Source organism: Mugil cephalus, chromosome 1 (genome assembly GCF_022458985.1).
Source record: "Mugil cephalus isolate CIBA_MC_2020 chromosome 1, CIBA_Mcephalus_1.1, whole genome shotgun sequence".
Classification (NCBI taxonomy): domain Eukaryota; kingdom Metazoa; phylum Chordata; class Actinopteri; order Mugiliformes; family Mugilidae; genus Mugil; species Mugil cephalus.
Genome location: NC_061770.1, coordinates 47,908,414 through 47,924,820, shown reverse-complemented (window position 1 = coordinate 47,924,820; position 16,407 = coordinate 47,908,414). Strand labels below are relative to the sequence as shown.

Below are 16,407 nucleotides of genomic sequence, written 5' to 3'. Positions count from 1 at the left end.
CTCCTTCGACTTCCCTCTCATCTAGAGTGTCTGTGTCTCCCCCCAGTGTCCATAGACGGCGTGGAGTGGAACGACGTTAAGTTCTTCCAGCTGGCCGCCCAGTGGCCCACTCACGTCAAATACCTTCCCGTGGGACTTTTCGGCTACAGCAGGCCCCCCTCTTAGGGCCGAGCGCGCCTCGACTCCTCGGACCCCGACCCGCCCTTCGGCTCTCACACCCTTTTGCGCGGAGATGATCCCGCCTCTGAGCAGCCGCAGAGCTGCGTGGAGAGCATCTGGACTACTTCCTCACTTAACTCCATTCATATGTCGTTAATCTGTTTAGGGAGGAGGAGGAGGGTGGTGTTGGGGTTTATAGCGCTGTTACTAGTCACTTTAATGCCCCTTTCTGTGTGTGTGTCAGTGTGTGCAGTGAGTATGCATGCACACGTGAATGTACAGTATGTGTGTGTGTGTGTGTGTGTGTGTGTGTTTACAAAGGGGATCACAGCACAAGTTTATTCGCTAACTGCCATTTACGTTTCCGTTCTATGGAATGCAGCAGCATGTGACAACTCACCAGTCTCGAGCCCTTAAAGCCCGACCCCCCCCCCACCCACAGACCCCCGACCCACGCGGCGCACGCTCCAGACTAACAAGACACGCCACTCAACGTGCCAGAAGCAGCTCCAGAATAAACGCAGCGGGGCTTCGGTCGAGTGAAAACGCTAAATTAGAACACAAGTTCCCGACAAACCCTACATCAGCAGAACAAATTCCCCTCAATCGATTCTACTTTTCATTTCAAGGGCTTCCATGTACCAGTTTTAAATTGTTTCTGTGTACCATTATAAGTCATTTGGATGTCTAACGCCAAACAAAAGAAAATATATAAATATATATATAAATGGGAAGTGTCTTTTTTTAAAAACATGTGCTCTAGTAAAAATAGTAAAACCTTCCCTTTAAAGTTTCGTGACGCATAGTGTTTGTTATTGTGCAGAGTTCCAGGATTTTCAAGGCGGGGGCTTCGACCACACGCAGTCCTCTTTATCTTCATCTGCTATGCACTACACGTTGGAACATTTGCATCTGGTAAAAATAAAATATAAAAAAAAATAATAAAAAAAAAACAATAAATAAAAAATAGATGAACTCTCTTAGCGGCAGCTGAATATGCAAAGGAAACAACAGAACGCATGCTTCAACAGGTCGGAGCTGATGCTCCTCAATCAGATCCTGCTTTTCCACGAGGATGCACTCTGTAAAGGATGGGAGTTAACTACCCGCAAGGAAGCACAAAATCACCCCCGCACCCTCCCCGTAAAATATCCCGGCTGACTTTTCAGCGGAAACCCAGTTAAAAGTGGAATCCTAAATAACGAAAAGAAGAATCTGGGTCGTCTTGGCACGGATCTGCTACGTGCTTTCTCTAGGATGTTGTGACTTGATTAGTGAGCGTACAGTAACTGGTAACAAGCGTGTGTGTGTGTGTGTGTGTGTGTGTGTGTGTGTGTGTGTGTGGTGAATTAATGTAATGTGATTAGAAACTAAACGCAAAAAAGAAAAAAAAACACATAAGAGGAGAAATAGGTTTTGTACAATGTGACAGAGGGCATGCAATAGGTGCGTGTGTGTTGACGGTGTGGTCATTATCAATGTCAGTGATTGTTCGGGCTGCACAAGCTGCAGTGGGTCATTTTTGTTCACTTTGTAGTCTGGCACAAGGCAGATTGTTTTTCCACCATTTAACGGGCAAAAAAAGGAGCAACAAAATATCACAAATTCACTTTTGTTAAAGAAAAAGCTGAAAATAAACGCTAATAACTGTTCAAAAAGTGGTTTATTATTGTGCAGCTCTGCCTTGCGTCAGCTACATCGTAACTCTCTCCGTCTCCGGTTAAGTATTAGCATTTTTTTTTTCTTTTTTATAATAGTGTCGATGCCAATTTCTTGACTTTAATGGCGTTTTTGTTTGAAAGCTGATTTGGTTTTCAGTGTTACAGTGTTGAGGAGTCAGCAGCACATCTCAAACTCACCTCGCTTGTTTTTCCCCATTTGTTCAACGGCTCCCGGAGCAAACGCAGTCCATCGATTTTTAAGTCCAAATGTTTGAATGTAATGAATTTGATTTCCCTCCGCTGTCTTTGTGAATAATTGATTATTTTTTTTTCTTTTTTTTTTTTTTTTTTCTTAGTGGTCCAAGCTGAATTCGCATAATTTTAGAAAGGAAACACTGCTCCACAGCAGACTAAAAGTAGTTGGGAAGCTTCTCTCAAACTTCCCTAAAACCAGTGGGTGTCTTGAACGCAGCCGTCTTGAAACCTGCAGACAAAGATCAGTGAAGATCCCCAGCGTTGATCTCACTGCGTTGATGTCATTTGACCAATGAGATCATATATAACAACGAACAAAATTAAATACACTTAAGCACTAAATTTGTTGTCATGAAAGAAATCCTAACTTAATCTTTTGGTGCCGCTTTAAACTAAACGATAATCCCAAAAGATTTATAATTTGACAACTACTACTTTATTCATCTTTGGTTTTATAAGCTCAAAACAGAGCTAACGTTAATAAATGATTGTACGACTCTGAACCAATAAAAATTCTAAATGTTGTGTTTACAGGTTGTTTACACTGCCCCCAAGTGGCCAGTATTTAAGCAACACAGCTTTAACTTAAAAAATATCTGCCTAATATTTAGAAAATTATGTTTTTTTCAGTTAAGCCATTCAGTGAATTCATTCAGACATATTAGGGGTAGACCTACAGTGTAATTACAAGACATATACATCACACTGTAGAGGAAGTAGAGTGGGGTTCAGATCTTCTTTTTTTTTTTCTTTATTGTAGAAGTAGAGGCATTTTTAAATTTGGGAAATGATCCAGAATGTGTAGAACATTTGGAATGAAACCTTTTTCTCCCAGATCTCAGATGCTCCAGTCAAAATGCTCTTTGCCTTGTAGTGTTGTTAGTCAGTCTATTGCAAGGATGCCTAAACTACACAACACCAGAATTGATCCATGCCTCTTCTGCACGCAAGCCAAGAAGGAGGTGAGAGGTCAGCGAACATTCGAGCTCTGGTTTGAAATGTGAAATCTAGGCATTAAAAACTGAACCACTGCCAAAACTCAAACATGAAGAATTACGCTCAGATAGATTAGACTTAAAAACACATCAACAACTAAGTGATCCTTGTTCTCGAGTCATCATTTCAACGTTTCCGTCGGCCCCTTTCTGCAGCTTTTTTTAAGAAAAAACACACATCTTCTCCTCATTCTTGCCATTTCCGTGTCCTCCCAGAGTCTCTGTGAAGATTGTTCTGTATGTAAGTCTTGAACTTGTTGCCGTGTGTGTGTGTTTTTTTTTGTTTTTTTTTTACCTGTACACGTGTCGACCTGTGTTTGTGACTCCGTGACGATGGTTCCTCTGTCCTTGACTAGTCGTGCTTAGAGATTAGGAGCTGTGTGGTCCGTCAGTAATCTCCGTGAGTGATCAGCAGTGTCTTCTCTCTCTGCCGTCCTCAGAAATATGATGATGACGATGATGAGTCTTCTTCACCAGGCTTCCACAAGCTCTCACCGCTTGTAAATTTGGCATCTGTCCTCACGGGAACACGGGGTTTTTTGCCTGTGAAAGCAGTAGATTGCAGCCTGGCGAGGTTCTGCCTCGCGGCAGAGCGTCCTGAGCTTGTGGACTCGTGGAGAGTAATTTGCACATGCCATTGTTTCTTCAGCAGCAGTCTTCAGCTTTTTTGCCTTTTGCCTATAACAATAACGATAATAAACTACGATGCTTGTACATATCAGATAGTACTTGTTATACTGTATTCTAGTTCTTTTATTTTTGTCGTCCGTTTTTTCTTCATTTGACATGTTTTGTAGTACTGCTTTTTTCATGATTACGTTTGTCAATCAAACAGATGTGGGATGAAGAGTGGAAAGTGTTCATTGTTTCATTTGTTTTTTAAAATAAAATATTCCTGATTTGTAGCTCTGACTGTCTTTCGCTGACTCAATATTACTACCCTGCAGCTTAGAACTTAAATGCTAAACTAGCTAATGTTTGATTTTACAAACGCAAACACATGCACAACACGATATGTTGTTGGGGAATAACAAATGTGTTACTAATAATTTGTGTATGTAAAAATGCTTTTCAGATCATGATATAAAATGAGAAATAGTGTAAATAAATAGTGCCCATGATGCGGGAGATGCAGGTCAGTGACACATCCTGCCTCTTTGGATGCAGGCTGCACCTGCTGACATCATTACGCAAAGAACATACGCAAAGCAAGAGACTTCACCTCCACTTCCTGTTTCATGAAGATTTTAATTATGTCGCTATTTTCACTAAGAATTAATGATAATCCCGAATATTATTGTCAAATGAACCCGCAATGGAGCCAACTCTTCTAATGTAAGTTAAACTCATAGTGTCCTTTCTCGTGCTTTTCTTAAATAGAAAAAAAAAGTATCTCCAGCGTTGCTAAACAACAAACTTTCACTGATTCGTATGTAGTCGAATTAATAAATGCTTTATAGTTTTGTTAAAGTACTACATTACATGTCAGTTTCGCTTGGAATATAGACAAAACCCCGAATGGAAATGTCTTCAGCTCTTTAAAATATATGAAAATTCTTAGTGGCTCGGTGGCTAGTACTTAGCCTAGAGGAGCGCTTTGGTGGTACGCATGCGCAACATATATTCCCGCCCCCGACTTGAAAACTGTCAAACGGGAATCATCTCGATACATTAATGCATCTCTGGCTGAAGAGTCTGGGGAAAAAACAGCCATTTTCGTCTATTAGCTGTCACAGTGGATGCACACTAGGATAGCATCACATCTTTTTTTTTTACACGTAATAAAATCTCATAGAGTAACCAACACCGTGAACATTTTCGAGCTGGGGTCCTGTCCTCTACTGTCACTGTCAGTCCGGGTAAGTTGAGGTGAGGGTAATTAATTAGGAGCTTCCCACGGCGACTGTTAGCTTGCCTGTCTTCTCTGTTGAGTGTAATAGCATTAAACTCAGTAGTGTGTGTGCTATTTATACTGGTCATTGCGTTTTCTTGCCAAATAGTCGCGTGTAACGAAGAAGACACGAACTGTAGTTCCTGGCGCATACAAAGTAGAGCTAATTTAACAGCTAACGGTCACTTCAAATTGGGATATTATCTTTGCTAAATGACGCTCAGAGTAGTACACGACGTTGGGTTTATTTAATGGTTAAGTTTGCTCTACAGTGACAATAACTCTGTCTGCGTTGTCTCTGGCTGAGACCGTCACCACTCAACCGTTAATTCAAAGTTTTATTTTGAAATCCCGTCCCGGAAGCGGCTTGACGTCCGTGGACTTGACGCAGGTCCGTCTGGTCTGGAGCATCACAACATTGTCCTGCCGCTTTGTTCGAGGGTCGCTAAACATCGCACTTGTCTTCGATGAAGGTAATAATCGAGATAAATAAGATCCCTGGCAGCCGTTGGTCGCAGTTACGTCGATCATAATTGATCTGTTATTACGCGTGATGTAAATAGGTTGGGATGTTTATTTATTTATTTTTTTTTAGAGGTCCGTAAATGTGTCATCCGCAGACTCCAGTTGATGAAAGATGAAACATCGCCTTTTACATTGTCTCAGTCATATTGTCATCTGGGCTCATTGTAAATAGTGTGTAGTCCTATAATATTATTGGGCAGTGGAAGACCTTGAAGCTGGGGCCTGCACTGTTTACAAACAGTCTCCACGTCCCGACGCATCGACGCGTTATAAGTGCGATTATTTAATCGCGACTCCGTGATTCAGCTGTTATCTCATCTTTTCTTCTTTGAACACCGCTCGGTCACCTTGATTGATCCCCTGCCAAGACAAACGTCGGCTCGCTCCTGGCCTCGGGCCTCGACCATGCGACCGGCTCGTTTATTCATTTCGTGGCTTTGAATGGTTTCATGTCAGATCAGTGGACGAGAGATGTAGTAAATCTCATTTTTATCGTCGCGTCCCGCTTGTAGTTTTCGCTGTTTGCGTTCGCAAAGGTTGGACTGGAGGGGGAAGCGTGGATACTGGTGCATTGCAGTCAGTGCATGAGGCGGATGGGAGGGGGGAGGAGGAGGAGGAGGAGGAGGAGGAGGATGGGTGAGTGAGTGAGGGAGGAAGGAAGGGAGGAAGCAGGAGAGGAGAACAGGTGCAATCAAAGCGGAAAAGGGAGAAAGTCACGATGTTGCACAACTGGCTCCTCTTGTCCTGCTGCTGCTGCAGAGGTTTCACTTACAGCTGGTCCATCAGGAGACCTACAGGCCACACAGCTGATGAAAGATGTGAGTGTGACCGGACTACTCTCTGCACCTTTCTTTGGGTTTAGAGATAAATAGATTTTTTTTGGAGATGTAAACCCCTTTGTTGTAGTGCCATTTTATCAGTTAAGCAAATAAATCATTTGCAGATTGATGATAATAAAAACCGCAGCCTTAATCACATGAACAGTTTTAAGTCTTTATGGTCCGTATATCTGAGCTTAAACAGTGCTGATAACGATTTCCAAATGTTAAAACAATAAATCTTTTGTTTGACAAATGATCTAGATACGTGACTATATTTGCACGATGGTTAAATGAGCTCAGTGATGTTGCCATGTGAACACGGTTTTCAGCTTGTTTATGTCAGTTATTCTGAATTTGCTTTTTGGAACTTAAATTTCCTTCTGCTCACAAGCGACATGTTTGCGACTGTTGACAGATGTGATGCTAAAATTAGACGGTGATATTGAGGAGATGCTTCGGTGACATTTGATAGCGTTTCGTTGTTGTTGTCGTGTTGCCCCGTGTCCCTCTGCTCTCGCACGGGCAGATCTGTTGTGTGATCAGTTCCAACTTTAATTGGATTTCCTGTTTTCTGGCTGCTGCTGTGTCGAGCTGGGAACAATCCTGTTAGAGTCCTCTAGATGTGGTCCGGCCGCACGGTACCTTAACCCACCCAGGAGACACTTTATGAAGCGATGAACCTGGAAGAGCATTAGTTGTTATGTTTTACATCCTCCTTCCATCTCTTTAAACGCTGTTATTTAGAAGAAACTGTGGGACAGTGAATGTGTCTCGGGGACGCTCACTCTGTGTCCAGTGGGTCCCATTTAGCGCTCTTCATTAGTTTTGTTTACAGACATTGCACTTGAGTGAGCACAGGTGGATAATGAAACCGGCTCTGGTAGGTTTGTGATTCATCATTAGCATCGTAATGAATCCTGCTGAACGCTCCTCTGACCTCCATCTGATATCTTTTACTTTCCTCAAACTCATCACATCCTATTTTCATTTTCTCCATCTCTCATTTGCTTTTCTCCTGTCTTCTCTTTCACTGTCACCTTCTTGTAGTTGACCTCAGCGACCAGCAGAGAAAGGATCTGATTACGTAGCGTAGCTGATGCTAAAACGCTAGCACGTCATTTGTTTTCTCCGCCCTCTGTCCCCGCAGTGTGAATGAAACCAGGCTATGTCCACCATGGTGTATCCACGTGAAGAAGCCCTGGAGCGACTGAGCCAGGATGAGATCGTCCTCAACACTAAGGCTGTGATGCAGGGCCTGGAGACGCTGCGCGGCGAGCACGCCCAGCTCCTCAATTCGCTGCTGGACTGCACCCAGCCGCCTGTCGCCCAGGAGAAGTCCGGCCTGCTCCGCAAGAGCCTGGAAGCCATCGAGCTGGGCTTGGGAGAGGCGCAGGTGAGAGACGCAGCACGGACGTCGTGCAAACCTTTCGCGCAAAATCAATATTCAAAATTCACCCCCGGTTTCCATTCCATCCTCAGGTGATCATCGCCCTCTCGAGCCACCTGAGCGCCGTGGAGTCGGAGAAGCAGAAGCTGCGCGCCCAGGTGCGCCGCCTCTGCCAGGAGAACCAGTGGCTGCGCGACGAGCTGGCGGGGACGCAGCACAAGCTGCAGCGCAGCGAGCAGAACGTCGCCCAGCTGGAGGAGGAGAAGAAGCACCTGGAGTTCATGAACCAGATCAAGAAGTTCGACGACGACGTCTCGCCCTCGGAGGAGAAGAGCCAGAGCTCGAGCGCGGGCAGGGGAGGCGGAGGGGACGCTTCAAAGGACAGCCTGGACGACTTGTTCCCCAACGACGACGACCAGGGAACAGGTAGAGGAGCAGCAGAGGGTTTAAAGAGATGAACCATTAACTACAAACTTATATGGAATAATGTATTAACAATAAGGAGAAGAACCAGAAATGTTATCTTTAAATGACTCAGACTCCCAGATGGCCACAGTTCCTGTTGTATGGAATGATTCTGACTCGACATTATAAACATTTAAAATAATAAATATCCTCTTTTTAGTCCAAGTGGTCGATTAGCCGTTCACGTCTGCTATAATAACCCGCATCCCAGTTTAAAAGGCAGACTGCAGGAAACAGACCGACATCATTCGTCTGAGTAATGATGACCAACATCCTCCGTGACAAATGAGGTCACGTTGCAGTGTTTTTTAATTAGGTTAGAGTCGTTAAGTCGCGCTGGAAGCGTCTTTTATATTTAGTCAACAGTGACTCACTCGTGCAGGCGACAGAGGGTCTGAGCGCACAAGGCAAAAGAATCAGTGCTATTTTTATTTAACGCACCGTCAAAATGAAACGGCTCAGCTCCACACAGTGGTGCCTTTCAGCAACACTGGTGCTCAGCTGCCCCGAAGCCTGTGAAACACTCGGGCACATGTCGTTCCCTCGGCTTAGCTCAGGCACAAGCAGCTCCTTGTGCGTACGTATAGGTGGTTGAGGATACCGAGCCGTGGCTGAATCCACTGTCCAAACACTGTAAATCGACCGATTTCGGTTGTCGGCTGTAAAGCTGCAGATAAGAAATGAGGTCACTCGCGTTAGGATGTGGTGCTCGCTCGGCTTCCCTCCACATCAGCCAGACGGTGAGTGCTGCAGTGCTTTCTTCTCGGCCTCTTTAATTATTGATGACTGAATATTCATAAACACTTCCCTGAGGATTTCAAAGTTCAAAGTCACATCCAGTCACAAAGTATAAAGGTCTAGCTTATAGGCATGTTGGTTTATTCTTCTTCAAACATCAGAGCTTCTGTGTAAAGACTCTTTTTAGATATTAAAGTGCAGAATATGTTAAAGTAATCAGAAACCTGTGTGAAATGTAGCTTTTAAAGATGCTAGATCAGACTGGGTGTTTTGCAGTCTTGAATGTGGTCCGGTGTCGCTCTGTCCCTGTTCGAGCTTGTTGCGGTCTTCAGGAAACTGTTGTGTGTTTATGGTTATTTTTTAACTCCCCTTTGTGATCTGCTCCGTCTCACAGCCCAGCCCAGCGGAGAAGTGGCGGCCCAGCAGGGAGGCTACGAGATCCCGGTCCGCCTCAGGACGCTGCACAACCTGGTGATCCAGTACGCGTCCGAGGGGAGGTACGAGGTGGCCGTGCCGCTCTGCAAACAAGCCCTGGAGGACCTGGAGAAGACGTCCGGGCACGACCACCCCGACGTCGCCACCATGCTCAACATCCTGGCCCTGGTGTACAGGTGGGGGGATAGAAACGGTGGTCGTTTAGTTCACGTTTGTCGTTTGTTTGTCACATCCTCTAATATTTACTGTCATTCTCCAGGGATCAGAACAAATACAAAGAGGCTGCTTTCCTCCTGAACGACGCCCTGGCCATCAGGGAGAAGACGCTGGGGAAGGACCACCCGGCTGTGGCCGCGACCCTCAACAACCTGGCCGTGCTGTACGGCAAAAGGGGCAAATACAAGGAGGCCGAGCCCCTCTGCAAGAGAGCGCTGGAGATCAGAGAGAAGGTACCGGGCTCAACCCGCAAACCGCAGATAAAGTCTCGTTTGAGCTCATTTAAATGAAGAATGGTCATGCAAATGATCGTGGAAAAAACCCCGATGGGATCCTGATTTGATTTGCAAATGCGCATAAATCTCTGTCCGCGCTGCGTCCAGGTGCTGGGGAGGTATCACCCCGATGTAGGCAAGCAGCTTAACAACCTGGCCCTGCTGTGTCAGAACCAGAGCAAGTACGAGGAGGTGGAGTACTACTACAGACGGGCCCTGGAGATCTACGAGTCTAAGCTGGGAGCCGACGACCCCAACGTGGCCAAGACCAAAAATAACCTGGTAGGGACTTAGAAAGAGTAGAACAGTTTCCGGGCACTTGATATTGTGTCATTAAACAACAAATAAATAAATAAATAAATGCATTTTTATACCTTAATTCCTTATGCCAACGAGTGTTTTTGTCTGAGGTGAGATGCGGTTGTTTGCTTCTAGGCCACGTGCTACCTGAAGCAGGGGAAGTTCAAAGATGCTGAGGCTCTGTACAAAGAGATCCTGACCAGGGCACACGAGAAGGAGTTTGGATCCGTTAACAGTAAGTGGAGCCAACAGTCAAACAGCTGAGTCACTCTGAGGTGAGCGTATCACGACCTCCTGCTCACAGTTGCCAGAGGAGGATCGGGTCTTAGTTCGTTCATGAAACACGTTCCTTCAGGACAGTCTGTAACGCCACAACATATTTTTAACATATTTAAGACCTTACTGCATTAAAGATATGCAGAATCCTCTCCGTTAGTCACTGTTGTGTTTAGGTTCAGCCAGACCCTGATCCCCGCATGCCTCCGAGCCCTCAGCAGGTCAGGGGATTATTCCGCGATACCGAAGCGCACAAAGCAGCTTAATGTTGATGTTTCCCCTCGCGACCGTCCCACTAAGTCTATCAAACCCTTATGTGCTCACATGCTCAGCACGAGAGAGGAGCTTGCGGGAGTTTGGCATCGCACAGTTTCTGTGAGCGGCAGCCGTGTGTTTTAGTTTAGATGGAATTATGTGTTCACAAGAATGCATGCTCTTTAGTCACAAAAAGTTTAGTCACAATAACTCATGTTATGTTTGCATAACTTCAGCTTCAGTGAAGTACTGTGTTTTTCTCATAAGTCACATTAAAGTTATGTGATTTCTCTGTAAACTCTTTGTTTTGCAGATGACAATAAACCGATCTGGATGCACGCAGAGGAGCGAGAAGAGAGCAAGGTGGGTCATTTACGTCGACCTTTCATTTAACATTGACTGGCAAGCGACACTTCATGTAAATGGTCTGGACGGCCATTAGGAACGATGGAGCGCGGCAGAATGAGCAAAGGGCAGCAGGGACAGATTACTGCGTTAATGGGCTGATGTGTCATAGTCGGCTCCTCGTGTTCTGTGGATGTTTTAATTTTAATCTCCCTCTTTATTCTCTCTCTCTGTCGCTCTCAGGGTGAACGCAAGGACTCTGGCCCGTACGTGGAATACGGAAGCTGGTACAAGGCCTGCAAGGTGGACAGGTGAGTCGGACGTTGGAATTCACTGGAAATGTGTCGGTGTCGGTTAAAATGAGCCAAATCCCCTGAATAATTAGAATATTAGCAACAAATTGGTTATGTGTTCATGGATAGTTCAGGTGACAGGCTGAGAGTCAGTCACTGACTTGCGTGTGACCATCTGTGAGTGTCTGTGCCTCCGTGTTGAACGACTGGCTGCTCAGTTTAGCGAGGCAGCGCCCAAGAAGAGACACGTGAGACATAAAGCAAATAAAATGACAAAAGGGCCACACACGACTCACTTTGCAGACCATCATGACTGAGGAGACGTCAGCCCCGTGCAGTGATCTGCTAAGCTAATAGCAGCTCTTCCTGTTTTGATGCAAGCTACTGCCACATGCTGGTTTCACACTAATGCAGATCATTTAGCAGCTCGGCTATTGTCCTTCCAGTGGGTTCAGTTGAAGCTGACACCTTCATCACTGGTAGTTCTGTGATGTCGGTTTGCAAAGAAGAGGGCACAACAAAGGGAAACTGTCTTCTTGCCCCAGGTTTAGATTATGCTACAGGGAAAGTAACAACTGAATGACGTTCTTAAATCAACGTGAGTTAGTTGTGTCTTTGTTCCTACCTCTTTTTACGTTGTCCTGAGGAAACGCACACGGGCACCAGATCCAATAAAAGGAGCTGTCTCTGCCAGCTGATTCATTTGTTTAGCTTTTGTGAATGAAGTCAGCCACTTACAGCGTCTGTCTATCAGTGTAAAGTAACTAAACTTTCCTTTGTGGTTTTTTGTTTTAGTCCAACAGTGAACACAACCCTCAAAAGCCTGGCGGCGTTGTACCGTCGCCAGGGCAAACTGGAGGCAGCGGAAACACTGGAGGAGTGCGCCAGCAAGTCACGCAAACAGGTACAACACAAACACACTGCTGTATCTGGAATTACTGCTGTTAGATTAGTTGTCAGAGGTCTTTAAAGCGTCTTCTGTTCTATTGAGAAGTTCAAAAGGCTTTTCAGACGGGAGTTACTGGCCCGTAAACTGAGCCCAAGTGATTTAAAGATCAGGCTAATGTTTGTACAGCGTAGTGAAGAAAACTTTTAGATCGTACTCATGCTGTGAAAGCTTTTGTTTAAGATTCATCACTCCAACCGTTTTTTTCTTTTTCGTTTCGTCTCGCAGGGTATCGATGCCTTTAACCAGAGCAAGGTGGTGGAGCTGCTGAAGGACGGAGGAGCGGGAGGGAGCGACAGACGACACAGCAGGGAAGGAGTGAACGGGCCGGGGGGGCAGAGGGGGGAGAACGAGGGCGACGACTCCGCCGAGTGGAACGGGGTCAGTAAATCTTCTGTTGTTAGTTTAATTAAACCAAAGTTGTGTGAAAGGAGCCCGGTCTCTGAGTCTCACAGTCTCCGGTGAAACGTTTTGCTTTATCGTCAGGACGGCAACGGGTCCCTGCGTCGCAGCGGCTCCTTTGGGAAGATCCGCGACGCTCTGAGGAGGAGCAGCGAGATGCTGGTGAAGAAACTGCAGGGGAGCGGACCTCAAGAGCCCCGCAACCCAGGGTAAGATTAACCCCTGTGTGTAAATGTTACACATCTCATCACATGCAATGGAGAAAATGGAATAACAGAAACAGAAACACGTCCTCCTCCTCCACACTAGGTGGCGATGTGTGTCTTTTTCTGATCGACCTATTGCGTCATATAATAAACAACTGTAGTCGTTCTTTCAGCAGACCAGCATTTCAAACAACAGCAAGATAGATAATAGTACAGCTTTTTTAATCTCAAACATAATGTGCACACTCTGCACACTCTGCACCGCTGTGGTGCAGATAAGATAAGATGTGCACACATGTCGTCTAGTCAAACTGATTAAGGCGTATACGTGCCGGTGAAAATCGATTTCCAGTCACATTATCTGGGTGTCTTAATCAGATAAGGAGAATTCTGATTTTAGTCAGAGTAACGTGTTTACATGCACTTAAGTTGTCCAGTTAAAGTCGGATTAAGTCAATAACTCGTTTTTTTTCACGTGCATGTAAACGTACTGACGGACAAGAGATCACTTGAAAGGAAAGAGCAAAACGTACTGAAGTACAAAAGGCTCGTGAGAATAAATATTTGAATAGTTATAGAGTGATAGACTGGAACACGACCCAGGACCAGGGCAGGGTCTGTTAGTTTAAAATCAAGTGAAGTTTATGAAGACAGACTCTGTTCAGTTTATGGTTTGAGTTCATGACGTTGTGTCTGCACAGAATGAAGAGAGCAAGCTCCCTCAACTTCCTCAACAAGAGCACTGAGGAAACCACACAGGTACAACTCACACTCTGCTTCACCTATTTAAACCTTTCTAACACCCAAATGTAGATATCCTGTTTTGAGATAAATAATGTGAATCAAATAACTCAAAAGTCCTGTAAATCCAGTCCAGCTCAGTAATTTATAGTGTCACTCTTTAGATGTGAAAAGAGCTGCTGTAAACATTCTTAACTTTAACCGGTCTGTTTTCAGGATGCCAACTCTGGACTCTCAGACTGCAGGGGACTAAGCGCCAGCAACGTGGACCTAACCAGACGCAGCTCCCTGATTGGCTAGACAGAGACAGGAGGCGGGACTCGGGAGAAGGGAGGCTCGGTTTGATCAAACTACTCACTTAAAGCTCAAAGCGAGATCAAACGCCTGCAGCATATTTTTTAAAGAACACTGAGGGGAAGAGAAAAAAAAAAAGAATCACCACACTAAGCGTCATCCCGTAAGACGTCGCCGCTTCGCTGTACAAACCTCGGCCACCAATCAGAAAAAGAGAATATTTAGATACACATTTATGAGCATGCTGCTTACTAGAAAGTGGATTGTCTGCACCTGAACGCCTCGTGTTTTCGAGTCTTAGCGCCGTAGCAAAGCATCGTGTTCACATCGACCTGCGCGTGCAGACACTCAACCTTTAGGTAGGCTCACTATACTCCGGGTCCGGCTCAGAGAGACCCGCTGCACTTTGTACATTTCACAAGTAGCATGAACTATCAACTGATGCTAACATCCATCGGTAGAAAACTAGATTTTAACTTAAAGTAAAAACAGGATAAAAGCTTCTGGGATTCTCAAAAACACCTTAGCACTAACCATTCAACCTCACTATTTGCCTTCTTGTTTTTTTTATGTATATAGTTTTAAATTATTCCATTCTTTGTATATAGTGCACATGCTTTTCTTTTTGTTTACACTTTTATTGGTTTAAAGGGGGATCTTCGTTGAGAAACAAATACTGATAATGTGAAGGGAGGAGGCGATGGAAGGAACGATGGAAGGAGAAGTGTTCAGGTGAACGCTGGTCACAGATGCTGATAAATGAATTACCTCGGTCACTGAAACCTGCTCCTAGCCCTCAAGGTTTCAGTCTCAACTATAACAGTGCACTTTGAGTGTAACGGTACTGATATTTACTGATGGTAGCGATCACTGCGTCCTAGTTGACGTAAAAACCTCTTCAAATGAACTTTCTCGATGCCTCGTCGAGTGAATCCTGCAGGAGAAGGTTCATTTGAAAGCACATTTACAAATAAACCTCAGCATTTCTCCTAAAAACTACCTATGTGGTATCACGGGAAGTTCAATCAAACACAATAATCAACACTTTCAGGTACCCTTGACTGACGAGAATATAAATATTCATAAGCCTGAATAAAATTGGAGGAAAATGATGTTGAAGAAATGTCTGAAAGACTTAGTTTACAATCATTACAGCAGGATACGAGAGGCTTAATCAGCCCTCGGTTAAGAATATGGGGAAGGATCTTTATTATTTGTTAAAGGCCGATGCAGTGCATCAGCTTCAACACGTTTACGTTCATCAACAGGATTCCTCTTGTGTCTTGTTTCGATGTTCTTGGCCTCATTTACCTTTTGCTGTTTGTACATAACGATCGCCACTGCTGAGTTTTTAAATGCCGACCCGGGTGGATTCCATCAGCGGGAATCAAAGATCCAATCCACCCGCGGTGAATTATTGTCGTGTTTTTTTCTGGCTCTGAGCTTTTATGTTGAAGGTTATTTGAATGTTATTTTTAATGTTGAGTGCGGAGGCATTGACACTGGGTCGTCCTCTTTCGCTGTTTGCAATGAGATAAACTCCACCAAAATAAGAACACTACCAAGAGAACTGTCCACCGAATGTACACGTCTTATTGAGCTGAAATTAGACTCGGCGTGGTCACGTCATCGGCCTTTTTTCGCTTTCTTACGAGACGCGAGAAGGCCAGAAAAGGTGGACGCAGCCTGACCGTGGTTTCGAGGCGCAGGTTTATCGCGAAGGCGTCCTGTCAAACGCTGGTGCGTGCACACCATCGCCGTATGCCCGGATGAACCCAAGTCACCCTCCTTGAAATCATGAAATCAGCAGAAACGTCCACACTCCCCGAGTCTAAGAAGTGCTCATTTTCCTATCGGCTTCTGAATGTGCGAGGCGGCCCAGGACTGGAACTGTAACAAAGAAATGCATGCTTGAAGGAAAGGGGAAAAGAAAGTGAATGGAAGTGCTTTGGGAGGACTGCGGAAAAGGAAAAGTGCTTTAAGTGTCGTTTGCAGCAAATAATGTACAGGAGTCTCTGTGTATCACCTCTATGTACATGTTCTACAAAACAAATCACTCAACACTGTGTAGCTGTGTACGAATAAGTTAGTAAAACACTAATTTGTAGCTGAGGATCCAATAAACGTCATTTCCAGTATACACTATTAATCGGTCACTTATTCACCCTGGGTTGGTTCAGTGTGCAAACTCCATGAACATAGGAGCTCCTATTTTGTCCAAATGCTTGTAAATAATTGTCTTGAATCACTGTTGTAGGTAGGAAATGATCCAAAGCTTAGAAAATCAATCAAATTCTTTCTTTTTTGTGCTTCTTGTCCACACACTTATGGAGATCAGTGCATCTACTCAGAGCCGTGTTAGTCATCGAGGGTCTCGTGGGAACTGGTTGATGGATCTAACTGTGACGGGGGCCAACCTGATGTGTATTTTATCAAAGGTTCAATAAACACAAATTCCACTTTTCAAACTGATGCCGCGTCTCGTCCCTTTTCCTCCACAAAACGTCTCTCGGAGTCTCAAAAGCA

General features: G+C 44.8%; 2 protein-coding genes across 6 annotated transcripts in view; both read left to right on the top strand.

Moving 5' to 3' along the window:
* The window catches only part of LOC125006736 (phosphofurin acidic cluster sorting protein 1), a 65,043-nt gene extending 61,068 nt beyond the window's left edge, over window positions 1-3,975 (top strand). For all 4 annotated transcript variants that reach the window (XM_047583069.1, XM_047583087.1, XM_047583060.1 and 1 more), the window contains one exon: window positions 47-3,975. In XM_047583069.1, coding sequence (XP_047439025.1) covers window positions 47-165 — 119 coding nt within the window. In that variant the 3' untranslated portion in view covers window positions 166-3,975. The remainder of the gene's footprint in view (window positions 1-46) is intronic.
* Window positions 3,976-4,752: 777 nt separating this feature from the next.
* klc2 (kinesin light chain 2) lies at window positions 4,753-16,350 on the top strand. Of its 2 annotated transcripts, XM_047604013.1 has the most exons (15): window positions 4,753-4,929; window positions 5,325-5,434; window positions 7,455-7,700; window positions 7,787-8,120; window positions 9,292-9,508; window positions 9,592-9,781; window positions 9,932-10,105; window positions 10,259-10,358; window positions 10,968-11,017; window positions 11,243-11,310; window positions 12,088-12,196; window positions 12,467-12,619; window positions 12,725-12,849; window positions 13,548-13,605; window positions 13,804-16,350. In XM_047604013.1, exons 3-15 carry the CDS (start codon window positions 7,473-7,475, stop codon window positions 13,885-13,887), a joined length of 1,890 nt encoding a protein of 629 aa, XP_047459969.1. In that variant the 5' UTR covers window positions 4,753-4,929; window positions 5,325-5,434; window positions 7,455-7,472; the 3' UTR covers window positions 13,888-16,350. The 2 variants fall into 2 exon arrangements, with proteins under 2 accessions (XP_047459969.1, XP_047459980.1); XM_047604024.1 differs by lacking the exon at window positions 5,325-5,434.
* The last annotated feature ends 57 nt before the right edge of the window (window positions 16,351-16,407 follow it).

Excerpts from the sequence above, each read along its gene's own strand:
- klc2 (XM_047604024.1), top strand. The coding sequence starts at position 7,473 with ATGTCCACCATGGTGTATCCACGTGAAGAAGCCCTGGAGCGACTGAGC. Across the intron at positions 10,359-10,967 it reads GGAGTTTGGATCCGTTAACA|ATGACAATAAACCGATCTGG; the intron begins GTAAGTGGAGCC and ends TTTGTTTTGCAG. Across the intron at positions 12,197-12,466 it reads CCAGCAAGTCACGCAAACAG|GGTATCGATGCCTTTAACCA; the intron begins GTACAACACAAA and ends TTCGTCTCGCAG.